This window comes from Mustela putorius, unplaced genomic scaffold (genome assembly GCF_011764305.1).
Source record: "Mustela putorius furo isolate JIRA1106 unplaced genomic scaffold, ASM1176430v1.1 tig00000196_pilon_pilon_pilon, whole genome shotgun sequence".
Classification (NCBI taxonomy): domain Eukaryota; kingdom Metazoa; phylum Chordata; class Mammalia; order Carnivora; family Mustelidae; genus Mustela; species Mustela putorius.
Genome location: NW_025421310.1, coordinates 5,958,160 through 5,986,078, shown reverse-complemented (window position 1 = coordinate 5,986,078; position 27,919 = coordinate 5,958,160). Strand labels below are relative to the sequence as shown.

Genomic DNA, 27,919 nt, shown 5'->3' with positions numbered 1-27,919 from the left:
GAGGCTGGCGCGCGGAGACCACAACTCCCAGAGTGCTTCGCGCCCTCGCCCCCGCCCGGGACCGTAGTTCGGTGCCGGGGCTTTCGCGCAGACTCGGAGAGGGAAGACTCTGGTGCAGGAACTACAATTCCCAGAGTGCTCCGCGCGCTGGCTCGCGGCTGCCGCCGACGCTGCGACCAAGATGGCCGGGAGTAAGTGAGGGCGGCCGCGGGCGCGCGGGGTCCGGTGGTTCCGGGAGCCCCGGTAGTGCCGGGACTGGGGCACGGCGGAACCTCCGTGGAGGCGGTGGGGTCCTGGCCGGAGGGGGACGCCGAGGTCACGAGAGGGCTTCTCCAGGGCGGGGGCGGCGCGGGAGGGTTAGAGGTCAGAGGAGGCGTCCCCTGCTGGGGTGACCCTCTTCCCCCGCCCCTCCAGGACTCGCCACTTTCCTCAAGGATGCCTGGGCCAAGGAGCCGGTGCTGGTCGCGTCCTTCACCATCGGGGGCCTCGGTGCGTGAGCGTGCATCGCCCCCACCGTGCCCCAAGGCCCCGTCGCTCCCCACTAGCGTTCCATCCACGTTCCGTGGCCCCCTCGTGTGTCCCCCCCCCCCACGACGACCTCTTGCCCACCCCATCCCGAATATTATGACCCCTTCACCAGCCCGCTCCTTCCCACCCTGGGTACACCAACCCGACTCCCCAAGGAGAGGTTCTCAACCCCGCTGTGCACTGAAACCGCCTGAGCGACAAAAACAAGTGTCCAGATGCTCCCCGCCTTTCACCCTCGTCCCCTCCACGCTCGGTGGGGAGCTCGTGGGGTGGCGGTGGCGCCGGGGAAGCCGTGTGCTGTGAAAATCCCTTCGCGGTTCTGTGGACAGGCTCTGTCCTAGATCGGGGCAGCCCGCGCAGTCAGGTGCGGGAGGTCGCTAGGATGCAGGCTGTCACTGCGCTGGGCTGGGCTGGGGCCGGGGACGCGGCCTATCCCCCGGGGCCCCAGCCTATCCCCCGGGGCCCCAGATCTTGTCCGCGCGGCCCGTCTGTGGGCCACATGCCGTGGGTGAGGTTCGAGAGCTGTTGTCCCTTCTGGCAGCCACGGGCCACCCTGGCCGCTGAGCGCCTGAAACGCAGCTCCTAGGAATTGAGCTGGTACACTCCGCTCATGGAAAGGACACGCTGGATTGCGGAGAGGGTGACAAGTCTACAAGATACCTCCGCTTCTTTCAATCATACGTTGAAACGACGTTTCCCGTATGCCGGCTTAAATCATTTCAAAAATTGATGTTTTCAACTTTATTTTTAATGTGGCTGTTAGAAGGCTTAAAACTAAGGTGTAGCTCTTAATATTCTATCGGACAGCGTCACCTTGAACATTGCTCTTACCCCCTACCCCTGCCCCCCAGACTCCTGGCTCCCACCCTGGGCGGACTGTAATTTCCCAGCGACTAGTCCCTGTACAGCCCTCCCTTCCTCAGTTTGTAACAGTTCATGATTCTTCTGGAGGATTCCCAAAGCACTCCCCTCATGCACCACCCTCTGTTCCCTGACCCCCTCTGCACATGCACTGAATACTGTGACCACCCCCATGGCTCCCCCGCCCCGCACCCCGTGCTCTCTAGATCCCACATGTCCTTGAATTGCTGGCTCCCATCTCCTCTCCTGCTGATAAACGGGGATCCCATAATGCCAAGGGGTCTCCTGGAGGGTCAGGAACTCCCTGCTCCCCTCCTCCTATGTATTTGATTTATAGTTTGCCAAGGTTTTGCTTCTGCCCCTTCCCCTCCCACGCCTGCCTGAAAGCCACCCCCTCCTCTGGCCTCACCCCTGTCTCTCCACAGCTATAATTCTGCCGGCTTTCAGCCCCTTCACCAAATATGCCGCCATGATCAACCAGGTCACACCCTACAACTATCCGGGTGAGTGGGAGCAAGGACTGGCTCCAAGTGGGCGTGGGGGTTGGGGGGTAACCTCCTGCCAGAGGAGAAAGAGTCATGGGCAGGTCTTTCCTCTGCCGTGGTCTGAGAATCTGCAGTATGGGATGGGCTTTTTCTTCTGAGATCTAGTCCATGTGCCTTAAAACTCATTTCCTGTCTGTTTTCACACTTTTGTTGAGTTTCTGTTGTCATTCCACATTTGTATTCCTTTCTGGATTTTCGTCATTCTGTCTCTCTCTGTGCTTTCCCATGCCTCTAGGTCTCTATCTTCCTGCTTCTCTGTGTCCCCTCTCTCCCCTGGGGTTCCCTTTCCCTCTTTGAATAGCCTTTATGAGCCTCCCAAGATCTACCAGTCTCAGTGGCCCACCCTCCCGCCCCACAGTGCCCGTTCGGGATGATGGAAACATGCCTGATGTGCCCAGCCACCCTCAGGACCCCCAGGGCCCCAGCTTGGAGTGGCTGAAGAACTTGTGAGCACGCCCTGTGACACGGAGGAGGCCCCTCCCCTGTAGTCAATAAAATGCGAAAAGCAACCCCAGAATCTGAGCTTGTGTGTGATCACAGGTGGAAACAGTAGACAGCGGCCAAGGCGTTTGTGGGGGTCAGTTTATTGGGGGTGGGGGTCAGTCAAAGGGAGGGCTGGCTAGGGTGGGGTATGGCAGCAGTTTGTCTGGCCCCCGAGAAACCCAGCTGGAGTCCAGGGCCTCATCTGCTTCAAAGCCAAAGTCTTCCTCAACCTTAATCTGGGGGAGAGAAGGAGCAGGTGTGAGTAGGCTTCCTCTATGCACCTGGGCGAAAACCCCAGCACTCCACCTTCCCTTCCACCCGTGGCCTCTGACCGTCCCTCCCTCTCTGCTCTAGTCCTCTTTCCTGCTCCCCGAAGCCTCCTCCAGGTCTCTCTCCTTCCTTTTCCACCAGAGCCCTCACCTGGCTTTTTCCAGCTTTTTCTCCATCCCTACCCACCCCCAACCATTCCCGCCCTACCTCCTTTCCCCAGTGGTCCCCAGCCCCCACAGCACTGTTGCCAAACCCGGGAGCCCTGGTCCCACCTGCACCGGGGCCAGCTCTGGACTCAACACGGCTCCCGCTCGGCGTCCATCCCGGGGCGCTCGCCGCCTCTTGCGTCCGCTGGGCCCCTCACCGGGGGTCGGGCTGCCGGGTTCTGGGGGTGCAGGTGTCCTTCGGGGCGGGGACAGGCCCTCTTTCTCTGGAGGCTCATTTTCAGCATTGCCAGGAGTGGGGGCATCTGTACCCTGGCTGCCCTCGTCCTGGTGGGGAGAAGGGGCAGCAGGTGAAGGCTCTGTCCTGGTGCCCAGCCCCCACTCCCCTGCCTCCCCCCCTCCACCCCCCGCCTGCCCTGAGGTCCCACTCACCTCAAGGACAATGGTCAGCTGGCTGGCGCGGTAGTCATCCCCATAAGCGTCCAGCACTCTCATAAGGAACCTGTGTCAGGGGCCACCAGGGTTGCAACCTCAGCGTCTGGTGGGTGGGGAAAGGGACACCCCACAGCCCAGCCCTGGCTCTGAAGCCAAGGTTTCCCTGGACCCACAGACCCAGAAGATTTGGAGCTTCCACGTCTGAGACCTGGGCGCCAAGTATCTGAGCAGCCTGCGGGACCCTGGGCCAAACAAGAGGACCTCTCTGCACCTGTTTCTTGCTCTGTCAACAATTCAGGACAACCCTGAGCGGGGTTGGGTGACAGGATAGGTAGAAGGGCATCTCCTAGTGCTTGGCCTACATTCCGCTGTCAGCCACTGTCCTTATCAGTAACAGGAGGGCAAGAGAAAGACGGGTGCGGAGCCCTCCTGCGGGGACTACCTTCTCTGCTTACCCCCTGTGCCTGCTTCTAAGAACGCCGGGGATTTTGTAAGCTCTGAATGCTGCCTCGGGGCCAGCACCCCGGCGGGGCACTTCACATGCCCCATGTGTCCCAGTCTCTTACTGGGTGTGTGTCCCACGGGCTCACGGGTTCTCCATGCTAGTGCTACATCGGGGAACCACACAAAATCCCCTGTGCCTACTGAACTCGGGGACATCAGCAAATCAACACACAGCAAGCTAGGCAGGCAGACACTGGATACCGGGAAGAGGGCTGAAACCTCCAAAAGATGATGGGGGATGCCTCACTGAGAAGGTGAGGGAGTGGCAGATAAACGTTTCTGGCGGGAGGAAGAGCCAGTGCCAGTGCCGAGGCCCTGAGTAGCATGTGTGCTGTGACAAAGGGCCTTCCTTGTTGGCCGTTGTAGGTAATTCTGGCTCTGACTCAGGTGGGACTCCCCGCAGGGTTCTGGACAGAGAAGTGACTTGGTCTACTTGCCTTTCCTTTTTTAAAAATTTGTGGTAGGATACACCTAACAGGGTATTTGCCACCATAGTCAAGTGTCCAGCTTGGTGGATTAAGCACATTCACACTTTGTGCAGCCGTCACCCCCATCTGTCTCCATGACTCTCCATTCTCCCCAAATTTAAACACCTCCCCACGCCCCTGCCTCTAGCAGCCACCGCTCTCCTGTCAGGCTCCGCGATCGTCAGCCCTCACCAGAGTGCGATCACACAGTGTTTGTCCTCTTGGGACTGGCCTACTGCACTCAGCACGATGTCTTCGCGGTTCATGGTGCGGCACCCTTTCTGAGAGTGGGTGGTCTTCCTCCATGGGGACCACCCTGCATTCTCCATCCACCCACAGACAGACCCTCTATGTTTCTGCTTTTGGGGTATCTTGAGTACTGTTATGATCGTGGGCAGACACATCAGTGACCCCTTTTTCAACTCTTCTGGGGGGTTTACAGATAGGTGGAGTTGCTAAATCGTAGAGTAATTGTTTTTAAATTTGGGGGAATGGCCATGTAGTTTTTACGCAGTGGCGTGTCTTATTTTAGAAGACTTTCTCGCCACCCCCTGAATTTCTGACACAGTAGGTCTGGGGTGAGGCCTTGGAACCTGGATTTGTGACAGGTGCCCAGGTCCCTGGTCCAGGAGCCATGTTCCGAGAAGCATGGGGCTGAGCTCCAGGTGGACCGTTCCGAAAGCATGATCACCCCAACTGATCTGTACGGTTAAGGGAAGTTTAGCACATGCAGACGCGCTCCCGAACTTTGGAAGTTTGAACTAGAAAGACCAGCCTTCCCTTCCATAAACTCTCCTGGTTTTACTATAGGAGAGAATCTTGGCTAGTGGTACAACTGGGGGAAAATGTTCGGTCAGGGTATGTGGCAGGAGCCTACGGAGGGTCAGGGAGGCCAGCGCAAGTACGGCTCGCGTGGGGCGAGGAACCCAGTCCCTTGGCCCAGGGTGCTGGCCTCCTGGGTCTGTTCCGAGGGTGCATCAAGCGAGGAGGTAAGAGAGAGAAGCAGCTGGGAGGATCTGTTCTCTGAGGGGGAGCGGATCAGGAGCAGGGAGCGAGGTCAGGCTTAGCTTCGCGTGCGTGTGAGGGGACCTGAAGCCACTGTCCAGTGGGTGGCTGACAAAGGGACACAGAGTTCAAAGAGTTGCAGCCAGGATTCATAGGACGATGGTGCTCTAAGACTTTCTGGAAGCACACACAAAACCTTCTATGAGGACACAAATGTCCCGTTCCCATGCAACACGCTACAGTAGCCACTGGCCACCTGTTGCCATCATGGAGCCCCTGGCATGTGGCGAGAGCCACAGAGGAACTGACTTTCTGAGGTAATTTATTTGGGGTTCGATGTCAGTTGTCACATGTGATACTGAGCTACGGTGTGGCGAGCGCCACCGCGGGATGGAAGTTTTCACTTCATTTCAGTTTGGGTAAAAATCGCCACTGGTGGCTGCTGAGCACATGAACAGAGAAATGGAACTTTCTTTCATGCCAGTGAATTAAAATTTACTTGGACCGATGTTAGATTTCAAATTTAACGAAGTCTGGTTAAGTCGCCACCTGGGGCTACCGTGCTGGACAGTGGAGGTGTGGACAGGAGGGACCCAGGGCCGAGCCCTGGGGTACTGGGGCGAGGAGGAATGGCGAGGAGTCAGAGGAGGCAGGGGAAGCAGGTGGGTGAGGGCCGGCGCCTCCTGTGGGTCAGGTGGGTGCCGGGAAGAACTGGCTGAGCTGCTGGACACATTCCACAGACACGGGACATGGGACACAGCGTGTGGCGGGAGGCTCTGGTTGGGCTCATCCCCTCCCCTGAGCTCCTGTTCAACCCTCAGTAGCCACGAGATTGTGGCATTACCCACCTCAGCTGAGACGGGAAATGGGCTCAGAGAGGGTTGCTGCTTGCTAAGAGGCAGAGGGCAAACTGCCTGACACCATGCGAGGGCCTCTGTCCTGATCCGTTCTGCTGCGCACCCCATTTAAAGGGAGTGGACCTGCCTCCCCGCCCTGGCTCTGCCCTCACTCATCCCCTTCCCCGCAAGGCCTGGGAAGACTGAAGCCAACAAGAAGCTTGAGAGTGGGCGGGAACAGTGGCTGGGGGCAGAGGCACGGGCCCCAGGGGGCCGGTGAGGGGTTACCTCCGCTCCTGCTGAAGTCGCCGTGTTATCCTCTGCACCTGATGGAGCCTGTTCAGGACCCGCTCGTTCACCTGCAGGGAGACAGAAGGCTCAAGTCACCCAGACTCTGCTCACTTCCTCTCGCAGTGAACTGAGCCCCAGCGGGGACCCAGGGAGCTGGCCCCACGGCCTCCGGGGCCTGCTGCACCCACTCTCTCCCTGCCCCTCTCCCTCGCCTCCGCTGCTCCCCGGCTGGCCTCCCCTGTCCTGGAGTCCTTCTCACGTGCCTGCACACCTCCCTCCCTCAGGTCTGGCCTCAGAGGTTACCTCCTCAGGGACCTCCTGCTACACTGCAACATCCTCTGCCCTCCTTGTGCCCTCAGTCACTCCTCTCTGCCTCAGTTTCCCTTACAAAACTCCTCACTGCCTTCTAGCTTATCCATTTTCCCTGCTCACTGTCTGCCTCCCCCACCAGACCCCAAGCTCCAAAGGACAGGGTCCGATGCCATGAGCAGAACCTGGCGGCAGGGGTGCCCCATCAGTATTTGCTGAACGCGTGACTTTCCGCACGACTTCTGCTGTGGAAAGTGCTGACAGGCGCCACGTAGGCCCACTTGCTGGAGATGAGGCAGGCGGTGGCGACGTCAGGGCCAGCAGAGAGGTGTGCGGGCTGGGACACGAATGAGTGGGTACTACTCCGGGTCAGAAAGACCTGGGTTGGAAGCCCAGCCTGCCCCGTCCAGCTGCGTGCCCTTGGGTGAGTCACCTAGACCCTTGCTGAGCCTGTGTTTGTAAAAGAGGAATCAGGCCACCGCCCACCTGGACGGGGAGGACGGAGCAGGAACTCCAGTGCCAGCTCCATCTGAGCAAACGGTTGAGTCCCTTTGGAGCTCAGGATCCATGTGTTAAATGGGGCTCAGGATCCCGCTGCCAGCTGGGGGAGTGTGGGGACGGGTAGGGGCAGTGGGACGTCCTGAAAGGTCCTGTGGACGCTCCCGTGTGACCGTGGTTGCTCTGATGTCCCCACCCGTGTACCGAGGAGCTGTGTAAACACAATGCCAGGGATGAAATGTCACTGCTATGGTGGAAGTCACCAGAGAGAGAAGAGGTAAGAGGGGTGCTGGAGGAGGGAAGGAGGCTGGGGTGAGCTGAGGACGGGGTGGGGCCGACAGCCGCCTCATGCCGGAAGTAGAATATCTGGTCTGTGTCACGTCCGACTTGTCCCCTACTGTCTATCACACCTGTGCACATATGCAACCATGCGGCAGACTATGCCCTGCGAACCTCCTAGTTGTCACTGGGTGTGCAGGAGCGGCTGGCCATGGGGTGTAGCCTCTGGGAGTACATTTTCATACACGGAGCCGACCTGCTCCAAGCACTCGCCCTGCTCCCACTTCGTGCATGATCCTCTCTGCCATCTGTCAGCACAAACCTCTGTCCTGCTCCAGGCAACTTGGTACGCTCTGCATCCAAAGAGGACTTGAATGTCCGTCCTTGTTCTCCACCGGCTCTGCCTCCTGACCCCTGCTCCGGCTCACACGACACCAGCCTCCCATCGTCCCCAGCGCCCCAACACCACCGATAGGGGTGGGATGATGTCCCCCAAAACGTCGTGGAGTCCTAACTCCCAGTACCTCCGAACGCGACCTTCTTTTGACATAGGGTCTTCGTAGAGAATAATCAAGTGAAATGAGGTCAGTAAGTGGGCCCGGGTCCTCACAGGAGGAGGAAACTGGGGCACGGATAGGCACACCCTGGGAGAACGCCACGTGAACACGAAGGCAGAGATCCTCCAGTTGGGGAGCAGCGGTGATTACCAGCAACTACCCAACGCAAGGAGAGATGTGGGTAGCAGGTTCTTCCCCGTGCCCCCTCGGTAGGTGGGGAAGGCTGGCACGCAGACAGGCGGAGACCAGGAAGGGGTAATTTTGGCCAGGGGGCCCCAAAATGGGGGATTCCGCACTCACCTACCTGCTCGATCTCCCGGCAGCGCCGCCCTAGCGCCTGGTACTTCCTACGATTTAGTTCCCGCTGGCGCCGATGCTGGCCACGGGCGGCCTCTTCCTCTTCATCTCGCTCACGGAGCCCTGAGCCGCCCAGACCCCCAGACACGAACTCCACTTCTGTCTCCAGTTCGCTCTCCAAGATGTGACCGCCGAACAGTGGAGGCAGCGCCAACTCCGAGCCTGGTGGTGCCGAGAACTCTTCAAAGCCCACAGCTGCCATGGTCCTGTAAGGTCAGGGGGTTCAGAGGCCTTAAACTTATGGCCCAGCTCCCTTCTCCCTCAGACCAGAGAGTCCAGACACACCCCCCCACTGCCGCCACCCTTCCTCCACAGACCCGCGAGTCCAGACCCCCCAGCCCCTCCTCCCTCAGACCTGGGAGTCCAGACCCCCAGCCCCTCCTCCCTCAAACCCAAGAGTCCAGATCCCCAGCCCCTCCTCCCTCAGACCTGGGAGTCCAGTCCCCAGCCCCTCCTCCCTCAGAGTCAAGTGTCCAGACCCCCAGCCCCTCCTCCCTCAGACCCAAGAGTCCAGGCCCCCAGCTTCTGCTTCCTCAGACCCGAGAGTCCAGACCCCCCAGCCCCTCCTCCCTCAGACCTGGGAGTCCAGACCCCCAGCCCCTCCTCCCTCAAACCCAAGAGTCCAGATCCCCAGCCCCTCCTCCCTCAGACCCGGGAGTCCAGTCCCCAGCCCCTCCTCCCTCAGAGTCAAGTGTCCAGACCCCCAGCCCCTCCTCCCTCAGACCCAAGAGTCCAGGGCCCCAGCTTCTGCTTCCTCAGACCCGAGAGTCCAGATCCCCAGCCCCTCCTCCCTCAGACCAGGAGTCCAGACCCCCAGCCTCTCCTCCCTCAGACCCAGGAGTCCAGACCCCCCAGCCCCTCCTTCCTCAGACCCAGGAGTCCAGACCCCCAGCCCTCTCCTTCCTCAGACCCAGGAGTCCAGACCCCCAGCCCTCTCCTTCCTCAGACCCAGGAGTCCAGACCCCCAGCCCTCCTTCCTAAGACCAGGAGTCCAGACCACCAGCCCCTCCTTCCTCAGACCCAGGAGTCCAGACCACCAGCCTCTCCTCCCTCCGACCCAGGAGTCCAGGCCCCCAGCTTCTGCTCCCTCAGACCCGAGAGTCCAGATACCCAGTCCCTCCTCCCTCAGACCCAAGAGTCCAGATCCCCAGCCTCTACTTCCTCAGACCAGGAGTCCAGACCCCCAGCCTCTCCTTCCTCAGACCAGGAGTCCAGGCCCCCAGCTTCTGCTTCCTCAGACCCGAGAGTCCAGATCCCCAGCCCCTCCTTCCTCAGACCAGGAGTCCAGACCCCCAGCCCCTCCTTTCTCAGACCAGAAGTCCAGACCCCCAGCCTCTCCTCCCTCAGATCCAGGAGTCCAGACCCCCCAGCCCCTCCTCCCTCAGACCCAGGGGTCCAGACTTCCAAACTTGCTCCCAGAGGATCCCAGGAAGTTCAAATCCCCATCGCCTCACTCAAGCTCGGGAGGCCGGGGCTCCAACCTCGTCATCTCTCAGATCCAGAACTCCAAAGCCGTAACTTTCTCCCCCAGAATGTCCGAGTACAGACCCTGGTCCCTAAGACCGCTGAACGAAAGCAGTCGCATGAACTACAGTCCCCATCCGCCCTCCAGGAAAAGTGCACATGGCTGTACGTGATGCAGCCGCAATGCCTTTTGGGAATAGAAGTTTTCCCAAAAGCCACTCACCCCTCTCTCTGCTCCAGTTCCATGTCTCCCGCTCCCGGCGCCTCAGGTCTCAGAACGTCCAACCTCGCAAACCTCTGGGTTAGGTCCTTCGCAAAACTACCTGTCCCATCAGGCTTCACGGCCACCACATCCGGGACTTAGCCTCTAGGCCCTCTGGGACTTGTAGTTCCCGGCTTCCGGCTCCGCTCCCCACCCCCCTCCACCTCCGCCCTGAGTCCCGCCCGGCTTAAAGTCCTTGCTTTTTCGTCTCACTCCTTCCCGAGTCGTCTGAGTTGCCCCCGTCTTTATTCTTGTCCCTGCACCTTCCGTCTGGCTAGGGCGATTCCCCAGTTAGCAGGGTCAGTCCTCGGCGGGCCGTCAGGCCGACAAGTCCCCTCTCCTCTCGTCCTTACCGCTTCTGCGCCTAGCGGCAAGAGCTAATAAAGTTGTTGTTCCAAAGGCGGCCGAGAATGACGCGGGACAGGAGCCAATCAGAGCGCGCCTTTGCCGCGACGCCGGCGCGAGAATCAGAGGTCATCAGCGAGCGTCGAGCGCTGTTCGGAAGCGACTTTCCCTAGAAACCGTCGTGCGAGGCGGAGAGAGGTTCGTGTGAGGGAGACGGGGTGAGGACGGGAGGCCGGAGACGGGGCCCGGAGGCGGGCGTGTGCAGGGAGAGAGGCAGGCCTTAGTAGGTTGGTTACGCGGAGGTCCTCTGTGTTTTGCAGCGTCCGTGCGCTAGCGGCTCCCTGCCGCTCAGCGCCGTGCCCGGTGCCCCGGCTTAGTCGGGTAATGATTATGTAATTACACTGGCCTGGACGCGCGGGGCGCGTCCCGTCTGCAGTGGGAAGGCGGGAGGGAGCTGAGGGCCGCGGAGGGCGAGGGGGCGAGGGGCGTCCCGGCGGTGGCGCGGCCGGAGAGGCGGGCTGGCCTGCGGTGGGCTGGTCGCGGCAGGGCGAGCGGTGAGCCAAGGGGGCACGGCCCCGGTTCCTGCGGAAATGTCCTCCGAACCGGGAAGACGCGCATTTGAAAGTGTTAGAAGTCCGAACAGCCTTAAGTGTCTGGACGAACGAAAGGGCTCCGAGATGTGTTAACAGCGGGATGGGGTCTGGTCCGGGGCTCAGAGACGCACGCGGCGGGAAGCAGTGTTTGTGCCCCTGAGGGACGAGCAAATCACTCAGAGACCTGGAGAAAGCGTGATGTCGCCGGCGTAAGGACTAGATCGAGCCCTTCCCTCGTTCAGCAGGTGATTTTTCGGTACCAGCCACAGTGCTAGACGTTCCGTTAGATGTGAGGATGTAGCTGTGAGCAGACAGATGCGGTGCCTGGGTCTGCTGACCGTTGAGTGGAGACAGACAGGACACGCACAGACACCAAGTGTTACATGTATGGGGAGCGCCCTATATTCTGTAAGGAAGAGGGGCGCCTGGGTGACTCCGTCGGTTAAGCGTCTGCCTTCACTTCAGGTCATGATCCCAGGGTTCTGGGATCAAACCGGGTATCCGGCATCGGGCTCCTTGCTCAGAGGGGGGTCTGCTTCTCCCTCTGCCCCTACCCCTTTGTGCTCACTCTCACTCTCAAATAAGTACAAAAGTAAATACAGTTTTTCTTGTGCAGAGAAAGTGAGGAGGTGAGTTTCAGAGAAAGACACATGTGAGACCACGCAGGTGTGTTAAAGAGAAGTCAGAGTAAAGAGGATACTGCGTCCAAGGGAGGGAGGAGGGTGTGAGGGAAACTGATCTCATAGGGATAGCTGGGCACCCAGGGGTCCCAAACTCCCACTTCAAGGGCTAGATCCGTCCTGTAACCTTTCAGGTTCGGCCTGTGCCGTGTGTGGTGGTCTGGAGGGTTTTAGATTTAGTTAAATTATCCATTTGAATAATTACGAGGCAACGTTGAAACTAAAAGATTATAAAAATTCGGAATTTCTTGAAGAAAGAAAAATCCTGGCACCATGCAACCGATGGTCCCCCTTGCGAAGCAAGTCCATAGGTTTGCGTCAGCTGCGCGTTTACATTGGCCGGGAGTTCTCTGCTCTTCCTGTTGCCCAGCCCCCCCGCGTGCTTCACTCCACAAATCACCCACGCAAAGTCTCTGTTTTTACACTTCAGGAGAGGGCGGTGTAGAAGAGTAGGAAGTGAGAAATGGGGTTTGTTTTTACGAAAAATGGAAAAGAACAGGAAGGAGGACAGTTTTCTCACTTTAAAAAAAAGTTAAGAGCAACCAGAAGGATGGTAGGTTTATACCTTGTTGAGTAGTCCCTCTCATTCTTTTCCATTTCATGGGACTCAGAGAAAATACTCATTTTGTCCAGCCCCTGGAGTCAACGAGGAGGCTGCTCGTGGCCAGAGGGGGTCAGGCTGGGGGCTCTAGATGTTTTAGGCTGCACCTGGTTGCCCTGATGGCTGGGGAGATCAGTATTTTAGGACATCTGTCATTCATTTAGGGCCCAACGGTTTGGGGAAGGGGTCTCTGGTATAGGACAAAAAAGGGTCTGAGGCAAGGTTCCCATCTCATCAAGGGGAGGATGTAAATTTTTTAAGTCTTAGTGAGGTGGTGGCGTGTGGGGTATCCTGTTATCTTTTCCAGTGACGTGAGTGTGAGAACAGTGAGTGGTGTGAGCTGTGACCAGAGACCACCTGCTTCTGGGAGGTTTGCTCACAGAGTGGTTTGGTAGTGACTGAGCACCTGTTACGTGCCAGGCGCTGAAGAAAAAGCGCATGAAAATTCTTGTGGTGTCGATCCAGGAAGGACCAGCCCTTCTGGGCGGGGAGAAGCCCTTCGCATTAATGAGGGGGGACCCTGCTCTCCTTCCCCATAGGCCTCGGCATGTCCCTGGCAGATGAGCTCCTGGCTGACCTTGAGGAGGCGGCAGAGGAGGAGGAAGGAGGAAGCTATGGGGAGGAAGAAGAGGAGCCAGCAATCGAAGATGTGCAGGAGGAGACGCAGCTGGATCTTTCCGGGGACTCGGTCAAGAGCATCGCCAAGCTGTGGGACAGCAAGATGGTGAGCCGGCTGCAAAGAGAAGCTGCGGGGAGGGGTGATGTGTGCAGTCGCTCTGCCTCCTCCCAGTCCCAAGTTCTGACTCTCTGTCTTCCCTGAGCAGTTTGCCGAGATCATGATGAAGATTGAGGAGTATATCAGCAAGCAGGCCAAGGCTTCGGAAGGTACCTTCTCCCCTCCTGCTCCCCCTCGCCCTCCCAGCCCCTGGGCTCTCTCACTGCGCACAGCTTTGAAAGTTCAGTCTCTCGCTCTCTCGGCCTTTTGGAGAGCCCATATCTCCATCCCAGCACAGGCTTCTCCCCGAGATGGCGTCATGCTGTAAGGCTGACTCTCCTTAAGTCCGTGTTCGGAGCCGAGTGCTTGCTCGTGGCCTTAGGGCTCACCTTCCAGGGTTCTTGTGCCTGGTTAAGGGTCCTGCCACATCCGTAAACCACTTGTTCTGTTGTTTACTTCCTGCTTTCTTTAATTCAGCGTAGTCTTTTCTTTCAGTTTGCCTAAGAGGGGCTCTTTGCTACCGTGAGTGGAAAACTGGTGTCATTTGGTAAATAGAGAGTAGCCTTCCGACGTGCAGTTATCAGACCGTCAGCTGTGGGGGACACTGGGTTGTGTCTGGAGCACTTGGCCCAGCTCTGGGTGCTGCTCCTGTTGCTGCCGATTCTTGAGGGGGTGGAGCTCCAGGCTGGGATTTGTTAGCAGATGTTGTGGGCACAGCCGCGGTGTGGGCAGAGCAGAGTCCCGGGCAGACCTGCTCTTTCCTTCCTTCCTTTGAAGCTTTCATGAGATGCCCCGAGGCAGGCCTGTGTGGGCACCTGGTGCCCTGGGGAATCTACCCAGCTCTCTGCTCTCAGAATGCTCAGGATCTGGCAAAGCAGACAGCCCATGTCTGGGCAGTTGTGGGCAGTGCCTGCTGGGGTGGGGGGAGTGCAGGACACGAGCTGCTAGGTGGGGGCTGACCCTGCCTCAGAGGTTAGGAAGAGCTGATCGCTGAAATGGGCTTCGAAGCATGAATACACACCCCAGGCCAAGAGCAGTGGCTGTATGCCCTGGTGAAGGGAGCTGTGTGTGCAGAGCCTCACTCGTCTGGAGTGGCAGAGGCGGTGGGCCGGAGAGCTGTGGGGAATGGAGGAAGGGACACTCCCTGGTGGTGGGTCAGCCTTCAGGTTAAGTCAGACCTGATCCTACTTGGTGTCTGGTCGGGGAGGTGGACACGGAGCATCTCCAGTCTGGGTGGCGGCTGTGTCTACTGGATGGGGCCAGAGTGCCCCGGGAGCACAGAGGAGAGACCCTGAAAAGAGGAAAGGATCCTGAGGTGCCACCAAGTCCTCAGGAAGCAGAGACATTTAAACTGTCAGGGTTACAAATGGGGGCCCCGGGGCCAGATCTCAGCTCTGTTGTGTGCTGGCTCTGTGGCATCAGGCCACGTCCCTCCATTTCTCTCCCTGCTCACTGGTAACACCAGCCTCCCTTGGTGGTTGTGGGAGATCAGGGCAGTACCCATAAGGCTGCAGGAGCAGCGGCACACGTGGTAAGTCGTGGGTTTCGGCCACTGTGCTTATGACGCCCGCAGTGTCCTCATCGTTATGATTGTTGTTAAAACCTGGAGAGGAACTTCTCAGAAACAGGTGAGGAAGGGATGTGCCAGCGAGTGGGAATAGCATATGCAGAGGCCCAGAGGAGAGCGAAGCAGTGCCGAGTGCCCGGGTGGTACAGCCCTTCCTGGCTGGCCTGCGATAAGACGGGGGCGTCTCGAGAGCGTGGGGCTGGGACAGTGCCGAGGCCATCGGAGAGAGAAACTGCAAAGCCAGACAGTCAGCAAATAGCCAGGCACTGTGCTGGGCACCGGCGGCGTAGCCATGGTAGACACGCAGTACCTGTCCTCACAGGGCTTCCTTTCTGTGGGACTTGACTCTCTGCCTGAGTGCATGGAGAGCCCCTGGAGGTGTTAGTCCTGGAGTGCAATGGGGTCATGTCTCAACTGGCCTGGAGGAGAGCGATGGGAGGTGGGCTGACATGGAAGCCCCGCTCCAGGTTTTGTCCTCAGTCCCCAGCTCCCCTCCAGCCATACGCCGCTGCCCCCTGACTCCCCCAGCTGTGGGAGCCTTTTGATACACACCCAACCACCCAGGTGGTTTGTCGTCCTCACAGTGATGGGACCGGTCGAGGCAGCACCTGAATACCGGGTCATTGTGGATGCGAACAACCTGACCGTGGAGATCGAGAATGAACTGAGTGAGTTCTGGGAGGGCGAGCAGACATGGCCCCATGTGGTGTCCCTCACCTCCTCCTCGCATCCCTAAGGAGGGAATAAGCAGGATCCTGCTTGCCTTCCCCAGGGTCCTGCCTGCAAATCCTCATCCTAGTTCAAGTCCAGGTTCAGCTGCTGTAACAGAGCAGCCTGAATAAGAAGGAAGCGTGCTTTCCTCTGATGCAAGACTCTAGATCAGGCTCTTTCTGTCTTGTTGACCTGCCATCTGTGTCGGGCCACAGGATGACTGCCTACCTCCAGCCATCACCTCCACGTCCCCACCAGCAGAATGGGAAAGAAGAGGAGGGCACAGTTCTTTAAGGGGGTGACGTGGAAATTGCACGTGTCACTTAAGATCACATCTTGTAGACCAGAATGATCTCATGTGGCCACATCTAGCAGAACGGGCTGCTGGTTATCCGTGAGCCCAGCTGAATTCAGGGGTTTGGTTACCAGAGGAGGGAGGGGGGATGGGTGCTGGGGACAGCCAGCAAAGTCTGCCTGCCCTCATCAGATAACTGCCTTTCCCATGTTTCTTAGACATCATCCACAAGTTCATCCGAGATAAGTACTCAAAGCGCTTCCCTGAACTGGAATCTCTGGTCCCCAACGCACTGGATTACATCCGCACAGTCAAGGTGAGCAGAGAGAGGTCAGAACTCAGGAGGAACTGAGTCCCCTGGATCGCCCCTCATGTGAAGGTGGGAGGTGGGGGCAGAGAGCAAGTAAAGGGCCCAGAGTGAGGCTGCCCGAGCCTTAGCTGCCTTCCTTGTTCTCTTGAGACCTAGAGATACTGGAGGGGATGGGTGGTAGGTCATCTGCTCCAGGCTTCCCAGCAAGAGACGGATGGAGCCTGGAAAGGATGTCCTTGGGACTCTGCCTCACGTCCAGTGCCGCCGCTTCCCTGGATGGGTCTCCCAGGAAGGTCTGCGAGCTGCTCGAGGCCGAGGAAGCAGGCAGGGAGATGAGGGGGTCCCTTGTGCCACCAACAGTGGTTGGAGCCGGTGGCATTTGAGTCGAGATCTGAAGGTTGATGCAGGGGTAGCTGTGCAGAGATCTGGGGGAAGAGGTCACAAGTACCAAGACCCTGGGTGGTCACAAGCCCTGCTGTGTTCAGAAAGGAGGAAGTGACCAGCAAAGTTGATGAGGTCGGGTCCCATGTGACCCCAAGGCTGTGGGCCTTCTGGGAAAGCCACAAGAGGGTCAGGTGCTAGGGAGGGCAGGGACAGCAGTGAGGAGTCTCCTGCGTGAGGCTAGGAGAAGGTGCGGATGGTTGGGGGGCCTACGCACAGCGAGGCAGTGTGGTTAGATTGGCAACCTCAGTTGATGCACGCAGCGGGTCTGCCTGGGCCGAGTTTCTGAGTGGCCGCGCCGGGCAAATGCTGCTGATGCTCTGAGCAGTGAAGTCCCTGGGACTGGGAGGCGGCAGGCACCCTGTGTATAGTCCCTAGCTGTCCCTGTGTCCGCAGAAGAGACCCAGGTGTGTGCAGGAGCAAGAAAGGTTCTAGGGCCTTCCTGAGTCTCTGCTCCTCCCCTCTGTTGCCTTCTCACCCCTAGGAGCTGGGTAACAGCCTGGACAAGTGCAAGAACAATGAGAACCTACAGCAGATCCTGACCAACGCCACCATCATGGTCGTCAGTGTGACCGCCTCTACCACCCAGGGGTGCGTGCACAGGGGGAGAAGTCACTGGGGCCCCTCAGGCCCATCTAGTGGCCGATGAAGATCTTGGGGTCCCAGTGGCACAGGTGTCCGTCTCAAGAGGACAGGTCATTTTTGTTCCTCACATGTTTGACGAGGGCCCGCTGTAAGCCAGGCACCGGGCTGTTCCCGGGGATGCTCAGTCAGCGAGGGACCTGTAGTCGGAACTGGCGAGGCAGAGGGCAAACCCACAGTAGAAGCATTTGTCTCTGGCACGCCATCCCTCGCTGGAATGGAGGGGTCTGTGAAGGCAGGGACTTTGTGTTGGCCCCTTGGTCTCTACCTTCCCCTCTGGCATCTGTGCCCATGAGGAGGAAATGTCTGTAACCCCAGAGCAGAGTCCAGTGGCATGGAGACCTCCTCCTTTGGGCTGCCTTTCTGCTCATTGAGTAAATGCTACCGAGCACTGAGCACTGTTCTGAGGTCAGAGATTAGAGAACTCAGCAGAGCAGAAACTGCCCTGCCCATGCTCCTGTTTGAGGGAAAGCAGGTGCACACACAGGTCGAAGGCTGGAGGGCGAGTGTTAGAATGCACACGGGGTGCCAAGGGGCATGGAGAACAAGACAAGAGGGACCTGTCCTCCTGGGCCGGTGGCTTCCTAGAGGAGGTGACGACGCAGCTCTAGGCAGGGACCAAGCTCTCCAGTGGGAGAGCAAGTGGGCTCCTAGCTTGCCACTGCTGGGGGCAGCCGTGAGCATCAGCCCACTGGGCTGTGGTTGCAGGTGCCTCGGCCGGCTCCATGGTCCCTCCTCTCTGCGGCTTATAGCAGATGGGGTGAAGGAGGGAGGGGTATGGCTGGGTCTGGCTACCAGCTCTGTGGCTTCAGGCCAGTCCCTTCACCATCTGGGCCTCGTGTCCCTTCTCAGTAAAATGACAGCAATAACAGCCCCCCCTTTGTGGTTTCCTGCCGTAAGTACTCGCCCAACATCTTCTGTGTGCCAGGTATGCGCTGGGCATGCTGCTGAGGGCCACACAGCTGTGGGGTCCCTCTCCTGGGGCCAGCTGGTCTGGCACAGAAGTGGGCGGGTCATGGAGCGGCCTTACAGAGGCGTCGTTGGTCAGCAGTCGGCTTCGGTGGCAGGCAAGGGTGAGACCTGGAGGAGGAGCTGGCAGGGACACGTGGGCAAAGGCAGAGACCGGTGTGGGCAGGCAAGGCCCAGGCTGGCAAGGTGCCCCCTGAAAACCAGGATTCCCAGTAGCCCCTGCTTCCAGGCCTCAGGGCCATTGGCTGTGCACACAGCTGGGGGGACATGGGCTCCTGTGCCAGGCAGACAGGACACCCCGTGGAGGCCGGGGTCCAACCCAGCCACGTCCCTCACCACTGCAGGCAGCAGCTGTCGGAGGAGGAGCTGGAGCGGCTGGAGGAGGCCTGCGACATGGCGCTCGAGCTGAATGCCTCTAAGCACCGCATCTACGAGTACGTGGAGTCTCGGATGTCCTTCATCGCGCCCAACCTCTCCATCATCATAGGGGCGTCCACAGCCGCCAAGATCATGGGTGAGGCCCAGGGCAGAGTGCGGACACAGGGCTGTCCTTGAATAATGCAACCTTGGGGAAGCCTCGTCCCTCCTTTACAAGATGGGGCATCTGGCCTGGGCCCTCAGCACTGTGTCCCCCTTGCCCTTGCCCCTGTCACCCCTCCTAGAGGTCACGGAGGTCAGCTGCCCTGCTCTTCCTGCAGACATGCGGGGACAGAATGGTAGCCCTGAGCAGGGCTGGACTGAACAGGCTGGAGGAGGCAGGAGCATGGCTGCTGGAGAGGCTGCCCCCTTGGCTGCCACGTTCCAGCAGCTCCCGGTTCTGCACAGACGCCTGGGCAGCCCGGCACTAGCAGCGACAGCTCTCGGGGCCTTGGTCTCACCCGCGAGATGGGGACTGCAGTCCTGACCACGTGTCAGGAGTGAGGTGGGCACTCCTCCTCGATCCCCTCAGAGCGCCCTCTCGGGCTCCTCACGCCTTCAGCCATGAGAGTCTTCAGGGGAGCTGTGTGCAGCACCGGTGCGGCTTTGCTCTGGCTGCCCTAACAAGCACCGCGGGCGGGGGCAGGGGCTGAGCTCCCAGGTTCGCTGTCACATGGTCCCCGAGGCTGGGAGGCTGGGACCAGCGTGTCAACAGTCTGGGCCCCGCAGAGGCCTCTCTCCTCGGCTTGTCGGTGGCCAGCTGCTCCCACGGCCTCCCCTCTGCACATCTGTGTCCTCAGCTCTTCTTCCGAGGACACTGGTTGTGCTGGATCAGGGCCCATCTGCTGATGTCCTAACACTTTAATCACCTCTTTCAAGGCCTGTTTCCAAACACGGTCCCGTTCTACAGAACCAGGTGCAGGGCTTTGACATAGGAATCTGGGTCATAGCTCAGGCTTGGGTGGCCAACGTGTGCAGGGTAGAAAGAAGCAGAGGTTTCAGGGCAAGATAAACTTGTGTGTGGGTCCTCCTTCCCTCCTCACTGACTTCACATCTTTGGGCAGGTGACAGCATGTGCCTCGGTTTCCCCAGGTGTGATAGGGCTTTGCTACTGTCCTGTGAGTGCTGGGCAGAAATCAGGGTGTCAGCCAGTTCCTGCGTTCCTTTGTATTTACGAGCTTCTAGAGAGGAATCCGCTTCTGTCTTCTCCAGCTTCTAGAGGCTGTTGCATTCCCCCGTCTTAAAGTCTCCTGTCTCACCTCCCTGTGACTCTCTGCCTTTCTCTTCCACTTACCCCGTCTCAGAGTCCTTCACATGATCGTATCTGCAAAGCGTCGTAGGTTATGCAGATTGAATCAGAGTGTGTGTGTGTGTGTGTGTGTGTGTGTGTGGGCAGGGGGTGTGTGGGGGCCCGTCCCTGTGCGGGAGGCGTGTGTTTGATGACACAGTCGACCTCGACCTTAAAAACCCCCAGTGCAGGGCTTGGCGTGCAGCAGACCCCCATCTGCAGCATTTCTAGCTGCAGTTTCCCTGCCCCCAGCCTGCAGACGTGCTCATGGGAAGCCGGGGTGATTGATGCCAGGCCCATCCTCCAGGTGTCCCCCGGGTGCTGGCAGCTGGTGGGAGACACACAGAGCTCTGCAGACTCGGGGCGCGGGTTACTGTTGGGCTGACTTCTTGCTGTGCATCCTCAGGCCAGTGGTTTCACCTCTCTGAGCCTCCTCCGTATCCTCCTTCTAAAACGGGATTTGTCAGCCCTCTCTGCAGGGCCAACTCAGGAATTCAATCAGAAACACACACACAGGCACGCAGTGAGCCCCCAAATAAACACCCTGAGCGGCTTTGACATCCTCCCTCCGGTTGCAGGGGTGGCGGGGGGCCTAACCAACCTCTCCAAGATGCCGGCCTGTAACATCATGCTGCTTGGGGCACAACGAAAGACGCTGTCCGGCTTCTCGTCCACATCCGTGCTGCCACACACTGGTTACATCTACCACAGCGACATCGTGCAATCTCTGCCCCCGGTGAGTCCCCTCTGCCCCCAGCGTGGCTCCCCGTGGAGCTTCCGCTGTGTCAGACATAGCCTCAGCTCCTCAGTTCCCACTGGTCAGAGCTGGGGACCATGGTCAGGAGCTCAGACGACAGGGTCACACGGGGCATCAGAACGAGGATGCTGGAGCCGATGTGTCAGGGTTGGGGTTCTAGAGCTCCACTTACCAAGGCAAGAGGCATGAGCTCTGTGCCTCAGTGTCCTTGTCTGTCAAATGGGAACAGAGCCTGCCTCGTGGGGTTGGGATTAGGACTGCTACAAATGGAATTCTTTCAGACCCCACTTGGATGTAACAAGCAGTGTCAGCATTAGCTTGCAAGTGGCAGGGGTCCCCAAACCGTCCTCAGGTTCAGTAACCCCCTAAAGGGACGAACGGACTCCAAGCCGACCCACCTGGGCTTGCGGTCGTGAGAGGATAGACTCACATCAGCCAGGGGAGGAAGCATGTGGGGCAGGGCCTGATGGTGCCACCCACCGCACTCCCAGTTGTCCTCTCCCTGTCAAGACACGTCACTCCTGGCCTGCACACCTGCCCGCGTGCAGGGACACCCGCCCCCAAAAAAGCCTGGCTGAGCCGAATTCCGGAGTCTCCACTGGGGCTCACTTGTGCAGACGTGACCGGGTAGCCCAGGTGGCTGAGCTGGGCTCCAGGTTGAGACCCCGTCACCCAAAGACCCTATTTCCAATCCCATGGTTGGTCTCTGCCTTGTCCAAGGCCCCCAGGCCAGCAGAGCTCACCGCCCAGGGGCTGAGGACTGAGGGCTGGCCTCAGGGCAGGGTTATAGGCGCTTGCTGCTAACTTTGTTATCACTACCAACTAGATGTGTGGCTGGGGGTTTACGTCTACCATCTTTGTGTGTCTCAGAGCGTGGGCCACTGACCTTTCTGCTACACAGGTGGATGTTTTCTGTCTTAATCACTGTTTTTAGCATGTGATCATCTTCTACCTGCAGTAAGGCGGCTGTCTCTGCAGACGGCTTCCGGCTGTCCATAATAAGCCTGGGGAAAGAAAACCGTGATGGTGGTGCCATAACACTCTATCATGGTGACATGTGGTGGAAATGGTGGTGGCTGGGGTTTGGGGAAAGCTCGATGCTGGCAAAGGGAGCCTCCCCTCAGGTCTGCCCCATCTCCGCCGCTTCAGGATCTCCGGCGGAAGGCGGCCCGGCTGGTGGCCGCCAAGTGCACGCTGGCAGCCCGTGTGGACAGTTTCCACGAGAGCACAGAAGGGAAGGTGAGGAGGCGCGGGCAGGTGTCCGTCTCTGTTGATCTGTCTGCTCTACCAGCCTTGTCATGGTGCAGTTTACTTGTCTCCCTTGGCAGGCTTGCTCCATGAAAGTGGGTGTGTTTTCTGTCTCGTACGTTGGCATTCAAACACCCAGCCTGACCGCATTCGGGCTTCGTTTCTCTTCCCCTCCCCACCTTCTCCCTCACCCTTTCTCTTTCCCTCTGAACCACTGGTCGAGGTGCTGGGGGAGAGCAGTGAGCCACTCAGACCACAGCCCTGCCTCGGTGGCATTCATGTTCTGGCCGGGGGCGGGGTGAGGAGACCGGGGACATCTGTGGTATGTCCAGGGTGCTGCGTAAATGCGGAGATGGGATCAGAGGGTCCTGGGCTGGTGAGGGAGAGTGGGTGCTGGGTTAACCGGTATGTCAGGGAGGGCCTTTCTGGAAAGATGAACGTCATGTACTCAAGTGAAGCTAACAAGCAAGTCAGGCGAGTGTTTGGGGGAAGAGTCCCAGGAAGAGGAAACGGCCAGTGCAAAGGCCCCGGGCCTGGCACACAGCAAGCTTGGAAGAGAAGGCCTTGGGAGGGGGCAGGTCACGCGGAGCCTGTGTGCCCCGGAGAGAGCTCGGTTACTAGCAGAGGTGCTGACGGGGGCCGATCTAGGGTCTTTCCAGAAGAAAAAGCCCAGTGGGATAGAAACCATGGAGGTGAGGCTCCCAGGTGACCCCCTTTGGCCACCTGTGCAGGCCAGAGCTGAAGGCTGGGGAGGGGAGACAGGCATTGCATTTGGGGGGCTGCTGGTATCCCCCCCATCCCCCATCAAGAAGATAGTAATGTGAGGGGTGCGGGGAGAGGTCTGAGCCCGCGACCTGAGCATGAGGTAGAACTAAACCCCAACAGAGGATAGGACCCCTAGGCCTGGGGACAGGCATGACACTCTGGCTGATGGCGGGGCAAGGCCCTGATGGGACCCTTCTGCCCTCCCCAGGTGGGCTACGAACTGAAGGACGAGATTGAGCGGAAGTTCGACAAGTGGCAGGAGCCACCACCTGTGAAGCAGGTGAAGCCACTGCCTGCGCCCCTTGACGGGCAGCGCAAGAAGCGAGGCGGCCGCAGGTGGGCCCTAAGGAACATGGGGGTGGGAAGGGGGGCTCACGCGCCCAGCTGACCCTTGCTGCCCATCCCCAGGTACCGCAAGATGAAGGAGCGGCTAGGACTGACTGAGATCCGGAAGCAAGCCAATCGCATGAGCTTTGGAGAGGTCAGGCCCTTAACCCTGACGCCCCTTTCACATTTCTTCCTCTCTGCCGGGCACCACCCCACATCCGTGCCCCCCACGGGACCAATGTAGTACTCAGTGCCGGCCCTGTCCCTCCCCACAGCCTTGCCCTTCTGTATGTGCCCATTCCCAGACTTCCCCTGTGCTGTCAGTCTCGCTGAGCATCCTCCTACCGGTCCTGCAAGAACGAGCTCAGATGCCGTTTCACCAGCAAGCCGGCTTTCCGTTGTTGAGCCCCGTGCGTGTGCACGTGCATGCACATGCGCGCGGAGCTACACACACAGCCCCTCTCGGCTGTCTGCTTGGGGAGTGGTAGCAGGACCGTGCTCACTGGGCCCCAGCAGGCACCTGAATCGGGTGACCGCCTGGGCATCTGGTGAACTCTGGGATGCCTTCCTCTCCTGCCAGATCGAGGAGGACGCCTACCAAGAGGACCTGGGCTTCAGCCTGGGCCATCTGGGCAAGTCGGGCAGCGGGCGGGTACGGCAGACACAGGTGAACGAGGCCACCAAAGCCAGGATCTCCAAGACACTGCAGGTACGGGCCTGGCCGGAGTGGGCCCAGGGTGGGGGAGCTCCGGGGAGAGAGTCTGGGCCCAGCCCAACCCTCCCGTCCACTCCCCCCACAGCGGACCCTGCAGAAGCAGAGCGTGGTGTATGGAGGGAAGTCCACCATCCGCGACCGCTCCTCAGGGACCGCCTCCAGTGTGGCTTTCACCCCGCTCCAGGTATTGGGTGCTGGAGTCAGGGGGCCCGGGTCTGGGCTGGCCCTGAGCAAATCCCTCTGGTCTGAGTGGCCCTGAGCAAATCCCTCTCTGGGCTCCAGTTTCTTTGCCTCTGAGGCGGGCACATGGAGTTCCTCATTGGGCTGTTGTGGCTGGCGTTTCAGGGAAGGCCCTGGAAGGGAGAGCGCAGTTCCTGGTGCTCAAGCTCACAGGGACAGAAGGGAAACGTCGTGCCAGCAAGCACAGGCTGGCTTTAGGATCAGGCTGGGACTTTGGGTGACCAGTTGTTCCCTGTGACCTGGAGCTGGCTCAGCCCCTCCCGGAGGCGCTGGGTGGTGGGGACAACCTCAGGGTTGAGACTAAGAAAGGTCATAGCTAGCTGGCTGGGACGGGGAGGTCCCACCCAGCCACCGATGCACTGGGTGGAGCCGCTGCATCTGTCTGTCTCTCTGCTCCCCCAGGGAGGGCCAGCGTGTCTCACGTGAGCTCATTCGCCCCATCAGCAAGGGTGTACTGAGCTCCGAGCGCCATTGCAGGCGCTGGGGATAGAGCCACAAGCACGAGACGGGAAGCCTTGCCCTCTTGGAGCTTGTGGTGTGGCAGGGGCCGGAAGTAAGATACAGAGCCTGCTGGTAGGTAGGAAGTGCATGGAGGGGAAAGGGAGTGGGAGCACGGTGGCTGGTTGGAGCCGCCCAGGGAGCCTGAGAGAGGAGGTGAGGACTGCCCAGGAAGATGCTGGGAATGCTGCGAGCTAGCGTGGGTCTGCGTCACCAGTGGTGTTGCTGTGGTTTGTACTAGGGCCGCAGGCAAGTCACTCAGCTCTGTGACTTGGTTTCCTTACTCAGGAACCAAACGTGGTCAGCTGTTTTGAAACACTGGTATTTTTAAAATCACCTGGACGACTTGTTAAAAATTCAGATGCCCAGGTCCTCCCCACTCTCCCCCAATCCCAGACCCCTGGAGTCAGAATCTCCCAGGTTTGGGGCGGCGGCAGTTTGGTGAGTGGTCATCTGTTCTCAAATCGCCCTGGAGCCCAAGGACAACTGAGAAGGGCGTCCTGGACATTTCACGTTCTTTCACGGGATGGGCGAGCCTTGTCAGGGGCTGGCCCATCTCCCCACTCCATCATCACCTCCTGTACCTGCCCAGGGCCTGGAGATTGTGAACCCACAAGCAGCCGAGAAGAAGGTAGCTGAGGCCAACCAGAAGTATTTCTCCAGCATGGCGGAGTTCCTCAAGGTCAAGGGCGAGAAGAGCGGCATCATGTCCACCTGAGGGGCTGCGCCCTCGGGGGATGACCCTGAAGCTGCGCAGGCCCTGCCCTTCTGAAGGGATCCTGGTCAGGATAGGGCTGGGAGGGCCGGTCCTCAGCCTGGTGCCAGGACTGTCCGGGGTGGCTTGGGAGGAGGCCCGGCCCCCCAAGCACCAAGACTGCTCCCCACTGCAGAGCGGCAGAGCCAGTCTTCATCTTGCCTCATCTTTTGTATTTTAACTAGGAAGGGAGATACTTTTGGAAAAAGTGCAATTAAAAGCACATTATCAGGTTCTGTCCCTGGGAAGTGATCATTTGTCAAACGTGTGACTGGAGGAGTCAGAGCTGTGGGGGTTGGGGGCACAGATCCAGGTGTATCTGGGCCTGTCCCTGGTCTTTCACTTCCCTGTCACGGATCCCAGGAAGAGCAGAGCCCTCTCTGTCTCCAGCCTGCCTGGAGAAGGTCATGTGTTCTAACACCCAAGGGATGCAGCTACTGAAAGCCCCAGCTTTGTGAACAGGCCAGCCTGGGCAGCTGTGGTGTCAGGTGAGTGGCCTCGCCTTTCCAAGCCTGCACCCCTAACACAGGGCCACCTGTGAGGATGTGAGAGGTGGTAGGCTCCTGTCAGGGACCAGTATTTGCAAGGCATTCCCTGCCCAGCCTGCTGTGCCAAGCCCTGATGGGGCCAAGCAGACGGACTCCCTGCCGGCACGGACACAGTGCTCTAAGAGTTCCTGCCAGGTTCCTCTGTCCTGGGACAGGGGCTCAGCCCAGGTCCCCTTTGCTTCACTGGAAGGTGCAGGCTGCGGGGCTGGTGGCCTGTAGGCAGCTGGGGACAAGGTTGTAGGCAGGGGCGGTCAGGAGGGCTACCTTGCAAGCGCTATTTCAGGAAGGCACCACCTGGGGGCCATGTACTGGGCTCTGGAGCTGGGCTGCCCAGCACACAGCGCAGAGACCTGGTCACCGACCTATGAGGCCAGTTGGCGCCCCTCTCAGTTGCCCAGGAGGTGGGTGCGTAACCTATCCTTGAGAAGGTGATGCTTCCTATCTCTGCCCATCTCCCATCCGCTGGTTCACGCTTTCTCCCTGGGGCTCTGGTTGGCTGGGTCCTGTCTGAGAGCTCCCTGATTCCTCTTTCTGGGCTGCTGCTGCCATACTTGATCCAAGTGTGCCTCAATGCAAGGCTCGCTCTGCACCTCGGCCGCTCTCGGAATCTCTCCCCTCAAATCAGAGTCTACACCACCTGGGAGATTCCTTCTAATGGCCACGTTACCCCAGGTCACAGAACTCAGTTTCCCCAACTTTATCCCTGAGGCTTTAGGTCAGCCATGTTGGAGAGTGACCAACTTGGCTCTCTCTGCTGATAGGTCTTCTGGGGAAGGGTGCTCTGTCTGCCACCCTTCAGAACCTCCACCTCCTTGGTGGGAGTCAGGAAAGGATCTGACTCACTTTGTGCCGCAGTCCTGCACAGTCTTAGAAGAGATGCTTGAAACCTAGTATGCTTTAGGATTACCTGGGTGGCTTGTTAAAACCAGGGTTGGAGGGCCCAGGGTTACTGCTTCAGTTGGTCCAGGGTGGGAACTCAAAAGTGTGCATTTCTGGTAGGTTCCTGGGTGATGCTTGAGACTCCCTTTGAGAACCACTTCTAGAAAATTCTTTATCAGATGAGCTGCATGTTGGAATCATCTCAGTAGATTTAAAAGTTACTTCTGGTCCCCATCCCCAGAAATTAAGATTTCAGTGGTCTAGGGTAAAAGGATGAGTATCTGGACTTTTCTTTCAAGCCACCCAGGTGATTCTGATGTGCAGGCCAGTTTGAGAACCACCGCTCTGAATCTTGTGGCGCATCAGCATCACCTGGGACCTCCTGAGGCAGAATCTGCATTTTAACAAATCTTCAGATGGTTCCCGGGGTGTGTGAGAGGCCCTGCCCCAGCCAGGGTCCCCACTTGGGAGGAGCGGTGCTCTAGAGGAGTGACTCTCCCAACTCCAGTGAGCATGGGGATCGCGCAGGGAAGGGTGTCGCAGTGCCGACCTCCAGGCTTTCCTTCCCAGGGACAGGTGGACCCTGTCCCCTCCCTTGCCCTGCGATGCCGGTGCATCCTCCCTCCATCCACCTTCCCATCGTGACTGTCTGACCCTGGAGTCGGCAGCGGCAAGTCAGCCCTCGCATTCACTCGCTCGCTCGTTCAGCAAACAGTTCCTGTCTTCCCGCGGAGGCCAGCTCCGGGAGAGCACACCGGAATCATCCCGGAGTGACGGAAGCGGCGCCAGAGTGGGAAAGCGGGGATCCCCCGAGTGCCTTCTGCAGCGTCGTGCCAGCGCCGAGGACGCGGACGTGCAGGGAGTAGGACCTCCTTGCAGCTTCCTCACCCCCGCGGGCGTGCAGGCGCGAGCGACGTGGGGCGCCGTCCACTGCTCCCTCCCACCCGCAGGACCCGGTCCCGGACCCATGCCGAACACCGGCCAGCTGCAGGGACACGAGGAACGCGGGAGGCTGCCCTCTACACCATTACCCTCTACACCGGCCAGGGGTAATGGCAGCAGGCAGGGCCACCGAGGGGACCGCTTCCCTCCGGGGGGCCCCAGGGCGGCTTTGATTGGCAGGCGACCTCCGCCCGGCCCCCGCCCGGAAGGCACTTGTCTGCCGCTCATTAGGTGTGCTGCCTTTCACGCCCACGCGCCATGCCTTCCTCCACTTTCCCCACCCACTTCCGAACCCAACCAATAGCTTCAGGGCAGAATATCCTCTCACAACCAATTACAAACGGCTCTAAACTAGACGAACGTCTTCCCGCCCCTCATCAGCCTAGCTCCTCCCCCCGGCCAATTAGTTTAGGAGAAGGGGGCGGGTGTATCCAATCAGCACGACAGTGGCCTCTTGATTGACGCACGGGCCCTCGCGCTGGCGTGTTGTGCCCTGAGGCGGGGAGGAGGAGGAGCGGGGAAGAAAACCTGAGCCAATCCTAGCAGCCTGCGCGGGA

General features: G+C 59.2%; 3 protein-coding genes across 4 annotated transcripts; 2 read left to right on the top strand and 1 right to left on the bottom strand.

Moving 5' to 3' along the window:
• Nucleotides 1-55: 55 nt before the first annotated feature.
• NDUFA3 (NADH:ubiquinone oxidoreductase subunit A3) lies at nucleotides 56-2,448 on the top strand. Its single transcript, XM_004779793.3, has 4 exons — nucleotides 56-191; nucleotides 415-489; nucleotides 1,815-1,892; nucleotides 2,293-2,448. Exons 1-4 carry the CDS (start codon nucleotides 182-184, stop codon nucleotides 2,382-2,384), a joined length of 255 nt encoding a protein of 84 aa, XP_004779850.1. The 5' UTR covers nucleotides 56-181; the 3' UTR covers nucleotides 2,385-2,448.
• A 54-nt stretch (nucleotides 2,449-2,502) lies between these two features.
• Nucleotides 2,503-10,483, bottom strand: TFPT (TCF3 fusion partner). The gene is made up of 6 exons (XM_004779792.3): nucleotides 10,077-10,483; nucleotides 8,337-8,595; nucleotides 6,387-6,457; nucleotides 3,284-3,353; nucleotides 2,960-3,178; nucleotides 2,503-2,653 (listed from the first exon to the last, which is right to left on the bottom strand). Exons 1-6 carry the CDS (start codon nucleotides 10,097-10,099, stop codon nucleotides 2,534-2,536), a joined length of 762 nt encoding a protein of 253 aa, XP_004779849.1. The 5' UTR covers nucleotides 10,100-10,483; the 3' UTR covers nucleotides 2,503-2,533.
• Nucleotides 10,484-10,538: 55 nt separating this feature from the next.
• On the top strand, nucleotides 10,539-25,091 carry PRPF31 (pre-mRNA processing factor 31). 2 transcript variants are annotated; one of them, XM_004779788.3, is made up of 14 exons: nucleotides 10,539-10,658; nucleotides 12,874-13,058; nucleotides 13,159-13,219; nucleotides 15,201-15,284; nucleotides 15,841-15,938; nucleotides 16,858-16,964; nucleotides 18,329-18,498; nucleotides 20,268-20,425; nucleotides 21,596-21,685; nucleotides 22,668-22,795; nucleotides 22,868-22,940; nucleotides 23,367-23,495; nucleotides 23,587-23,685; nucleotides 24,832-25,091. In XM_004779788.3, exons 2-14 carry the CDS (start codon nucleotides 12,882-12,884, stop codon nucleotides 24,955-24,957), a joined length of 1,500 nt encoding a protein of 499 aa, XP_004779845.1. In that variant the 5' UTR covers nucleotides 10,539-10,658; nucleotides 12,874-12,881; the 3' UTR covers nucleotides 24,958-25,091. The 2 variants fall into 2 exon arrangements, with proteins under 2 accessions (XP_004779845.1, XP_004779846.1); XM_004779789.3 differs by lacking the exon at nucleotides 10,539-10,658 and adding an exon at nucleotides 11,035-11,298.
• The last annotated feature ends 2,828 nt before the right edge of the window (nucleotides 25,092-27,919 follow it).

Excerpts from the sequence above, each read along its gene's own strand:
- TFPT (XM_004779792.3), bottom strand. The coding sequence starts at position 10,099 with ATGGAACTGGAGCAGAGAGAGGG. Across the intron at positions 6,458-8,336 it reads GCTGCCGGGAGATCGAGCAG|GTGAACGAGCGGGTCCTGAA; the intron begins GTAGGTGAGTGC and ends GTCTCCCTGCAG. Across the intron at positions 3,354-6,386 it reads CGACTTCAGCAGGAGCGGAG|GTTCCTTATGAGAGTGCTGG; the intron begins GTAACCCCTCAC and ends CCCCTGACACAG.
- NDUFA3 (XM_004779793.3), top strand. Across the intron at positions 490-1,814 it reads CTTCACCATCGGGGGCCTCG|CTATAATTCTGCCGGCTTTC; the intron begins GTGCGTGAGCGT and ends GTCTCTCCACAG. Across the intron at positions 1,893-2,292 it reads CACACCCTACAACTATCCGG|TGCCCGTTCGGGATGATGGA; the intron begins GTGAGTGGGAGC and ends CCCGCCCCACAG.
- PRPF31 (XM_004779788.3), top strand. The coding sequence starts at position 12,882 with ATGTCCCTGGCAGATGAGCTCCTGGCTGACCTTGAGGAGGCGGCAGAG. Across the intron at positions 16,965-18,328 it reads ACCGCCTCTACCACCCAGGG|GCAGCAGCTGTCGGAGGAGG; the intron begins GTGCGTGCACAG and ends TCACCACTGCAG. Across the intron at positions 20,426-21,595 it reads TCGTGCAATCTCTGCCCCCG|GATCTCCGGCGGAAGGCGGC; the intron begins GTGAGTCCCCTC and ends CCGCCGCTTCAG.